A 4,416-nucleotide genomic window follows, 5' to 3' on the forward strand; every position below is an offset into this window, starting at 1 on the left:
CCAAAAGACCATCAATAAAATAATCAAACTTAAAAAGTAAACAGTAAAATAGTTTTATAAATGCAAACGGAACAAATAGCCATGCTGCCTTTTTCAGCAACTGTCATAGCTCTCCAGAATCATATTCATTCCAAAATACTGCTTCCTATAAAATCTTGTTTACTTTGGCTTTCTCACTTATAAACAACACTCTAAGACCAAACCAAACTGAAGCTCCTTCTTTGCAATTTGTTTCTGCTTTCATCTCGCGTAACAACCGGTAAACGTTCCACGGCCTCGCCTCCTGGAAACTCCCAGCAGGCACGGTGTTTGTTAAACTCCACTCAGCACCTTTAACAGGGAGAGCAAAAATGATCATTTCAGACTTGCCTCTGCCTCTCCAGGCCTGAGCAAGAAGCTGCCTCCTCGCAGGAAGACACCATCGAAAACCCACCAGAGAATACCCTTTGCATTCTCAGGGTTCTGCCGAATCGTTGCTTTCCAAGATCTCTAGTGGCACGGGGTCACCCGAACTATCCTCTGGATCAATGGTCAGGCCCTGGCTTTTTAATGTTTTGTGAGCATTCATGAACTTCTGGAGGTACTTAGAGGTATATAGCCAGTGATGCTTCAAGACATCCTCCATCTCGTAGCATTTGGACTGCCTGGCATTCATTTTTCGGAACCTCCTAAACAGTTTGTTTCCAGACTCATTTCCTTCACTTGCCCAGGCCCCGATGGACCCGTCTCTTTCAATGATTTCCGGAACATGAGCGAGGGTCTTGTGGAAATAATTTGTAATCTTTCCCTCATATCTGTACTTGAACTTTGTAGATAGGAGCTCAGCAAAACGCTGCGAATTGTAGCTGTACTGGCACAGCAATTCTGGACACTCCTTGGCAGGGCATGAGGATCGCCACACTGGCTTCATCTTCAGGTAGAGGTCCATTAGTTCTTTCAGGGCTTCGTGCCTTTCCTCACACTTTATTAATTCACACACTGCCTCCACTGTCTCTTTGGACATGAGCTTTCTAGCAAAATTCCCACTCATCCTCATCATAGGCTTCAAGTTGATCTTCTTCCTGAGGTGTTTGTCAAGAGTCAACTGCCACCTCTTCCTCTCTTCTTTAGACGCATCGGGATTCTTGTAAACTTCACCGATCTCCATCTGGAAAATGCGGTAGAATTCGGTTGCGTTGCCGATGTCGCAGTGCAACGCATCTATGGAGGGAACAGTCTCAATGAAAGGTTTGGCTGAAACACCCTTCACTCTGTCACGGAGCTCGTCGACAGATTCGTGATACGGGTTGGACCTCCATATTTCATATCGCTCCAGATTTTCAGCGTGGCTCCTGGTTATGGAGTGGAAGACCAAATTCTGGGACGCCTCTAGACGGGTTGCGTCGCACAGGGTGCAAATGTAAGTGGAACCTGAGGCCTCAAGCCCTTCGACTTCCCGCACCAGTTTCTCATCATACCCTGTACCCCTAAAGATGAATTTGAATGTTCTCAGGATGCCTCCCACATCAAGCAGCAGCTCACTGTTTTTCATAGCCTCCCTTTCTTCTATGAGGGGGCTCAGGACTGCCGTCAGAGTTTCGTGATCCGATTCGTCAGCCAGCATAAGGCACAAGGGCTTGCAACACAACTCTGAGTTGGGTTTGACTTCTTCAAAGATCCTCTTGCTCTCGTTCCCATGTGCTACAGCAATGTTCATGACTGTGAAGGAAAAGCGGACAGCCTTCTCTGGGACCGCAGGCCCGCTTCCGTGCTTCTCGCTGACATCTCCCATTCCATCACAAGACTCTTTTATTACCACAGTGAAGGGACCGTTCAAATAGTCATCCAGGTTTTTCGCTTTCAGGCCTTCCAAGATCTCCTCCTCCATGTCCTTTAAGGCACAAACCAAGGCTGCGTCGTATCGAAATCTCTTCGCAATCGTGTCCACCGGGTATTCGTCAATTGAGAGCGGTAATCCTGATAGCCCATCTATAATTCCCACTTCTGTGTTAGTGGATACATTTTTCAAAGGAGGTTTCCATTCGAATGGGTGATAACCTGGCAGGAGGGCTTTCTCAGCAGTGCGAAGAGCATGCAAAGGCTGGAAGATCTGCTTCCCGGTGACAGCTTTTACCGTTCTGTACATTTTATGATATTGGCTGCAGCTGAGGAACGTGTTGACTCGTATCGCCAGGCAGACAGCAGGGTGAAGCCCGGATCCCCTCCCTTGCATTATAGCCTCCAGTTCATCTGCTTGTCTGTGCTCATTTTTCGCTCTTAAAGCGAGCAGGAACAATGTCATGCATACAGCCTTTATATCGCCACCCTCCTCTTTTTCAGCAAAAGCCTTGACCTGACGCTTCAGTTCCCTCAGACGGTGTTTCTGAGCTCTCCTGGTCAAAGAGAGGAGGTGCTGCCTTGGTCGGCCACCTTTATTTATGTGGCTGTAGCACTCTCTATCTTTCATCTCCTTGTGGCTGGAAAGGTGTTGGCCATATTTTCCATACGAGACTTCTTCATCACATTCCTTGACAGGACATCTTATCCCCAGGCTATCGAGAATGTTCAGGAAGGATTTCACTGGGGTTACCAGATCTGTAGGAAAGCAGGGATACCAGCAGCAGGGGCAATAGCTGCCCATAACCTTGAGACATTTCAGGATGCAGGTTCTGCAAAACAAGTGTCTGCATGTTGTTTCCACTGGATCTGCCAAAATATGCTCACAGATCTGGCAAGAGATGGATTTAATGAAATCTACTGGGTAATCAACTGCAAGCAGCTTGGTGCTGAGATGTATATTCTTGCAGCTGACAACCTCTTTCATCAAGTTCTTGTTGTTTATCTGTGCTTGGTTCTTTAGGCCTCTATTTATTCGAGCAGATTCCGCAACAGTCTTTACGCGTTTGGCATGCTGTACGCCGGGTGCCTGGCTTTTCCTCTTGACTGCGCGACCAGTCGTGTGGCACACGTCGCAGTTTGGGGAATGGGGTTGCCACGCCATCGTGCTGTTCCTAGGAAAATACACTTCGCACGGAGTATTATTGAATTTTCTATGGATAATACTCCAGCAGTTGTGACAAAATCGAGTAGGATGGATGGTATCAATGTCCCCTCGCACATCGATCTTAAAAACTTTAGCGATAAGATCTGGCCAAGAGGTTGCTGTTTTCTCTTTCTTTCTCAGAAGCCACAGAGTTTCCTCATCCACTGGCCCATGCACTGGATGAGTTCTCTTGCAGCAATCGGTTTTAAATGAAACTCCACAGATGCGGCAAAGTTGCTTCAAATTGTTCTGATGAGCCTCATTGTCTTGTGCTCTCACGTCACTGGCATCTTTCTCAAGTGCCTGCCTGTTGCCCATCAAGTCCATCTTTTCTCCCCCTGGCACTGCTTCATCGTTACGCAGGATGATTTCTGTGTTTGAAGAAGTGACCTCTTCTGCCTGATCTTTGTTTATGGGCTGGCCATCATCAGAAGGTGTTTTTTCAGATGGTCGCACTTTAAACAGCTTGAATTTCCATTCAGAAAATTTGGTGTATGGATGCTGAATTTCTTCAGGCACGTCCATTTGTGATGTTACCGACATCTGCAATCTGGCAGAAACCAGACCACCTGAGAAAAGAGAAAGAAGCTGTACGTCAGCTTGTCTTGCAAAATTCATAATAATGCCGTGGTTTTTAACAGAACTGTTCTAATCACTTTAACTGAGAAATGCTTTGAAAGTGAATTACTCATCCAAGACACTTCCTGGCAGGACCTGGGGACCCCTGGAGAGAGGAGCCCACACCAGAGCAGGTTTGCTGGTAGAACTGGTGACCTCCTGGGGGACTCGCGCTGGAGCAGTCTGCCCCTGAAGGATGGCACCCCATGGCAGGGACTCACACTGGGGCAGTTCATGAAGAAACTGTCTCTTGTGGGAAAGGACTCAGAAAGCTCGTGAAGAAGGGGCCCCACACTGGAGCAGGGGAAGAGTGAGGAGTCCTCCCTCTGAGAAGGAAGGAGCAGCGGAGACAACATGGGATGAACTGACTGCAGTGAGTCCATTCCCCATCCTCTTGCACCACTGTTGGGGAGGAGTTAGAAGAATCAGGAATTAAGTTAAGCCTAGGAAGAAGGGAGGGGGTAGGGGGAAAGTGTTATTTTTAAGATTTTCTTTTATTTCTAATTGCCCTTCTCTAGTTTGATTGGGAAGAAATTCAATTAATTTCCCCAAGTAGAGTCTGTTTTGCCTGTGATGGTAATTGCTGAGTGATCTCCCTGCCCTTATCTCGACCCGTGAGCCCTCTGCTGTATTTTCTCTCCTCCGTCTAGTTGAGAAGGGGGACTAAGAGAGCGGCTGTGGTGGGCACCTGGCCTCCAGCTGGAGTCACACCACTGCACTACTACAGACAACAGGATTTTGTTCTGAAAGTTTGGTGCCTTTTTATATGAAACTTA

The 4,416-nt window shown here is 47.3% G+C and overlaps 1 protein-coding gene across 1 annotated transcript; it reads right to left on the reverse strand.

Annotated features, from left to right (window-relative positions):
* Nucleotides 1-454: 454 nt before the first annotated feature.
* Nucleotides 455-3,565, reverse strand: RAG1 (recombination activating gene 1). Its single transcript, XM_009874816.1, has one exon. It carries the CDS (start codon nt 3,563-3,565, stop codon nt 455-457), a length of 3,111 nt encoding a protein of 1,036 aa, XP_009873118.1.
* Nucleotides 3,566-4,416: the final 851 nt, after the last annotated feature.

Source organism: Apaloderma vittatum, unplaced genomic scaffold (assembly GCF_000703405.1).
Source record: "Apaloderma vittatum isolate BGI_N311 unplaced genomic scaffold, ASM70340v1 scaffold20318, whole genome shotgun sequence".
NCBI classification, from domain to species: Eukaryota; Metazoa; Chordata; class Aves; order Trogoniformes; family Trogonidae; genus Apaloderma; species Apaloderma vittatum.

Coding starts and splice junctions, on each gene's coding strand:
- RAG1 (XM_009874816.1), bottom strand. CDS start 3,565: ATGTCGGTAACATCACAAATGGACGTGCCTGAAGAAATTCAGCATCCA.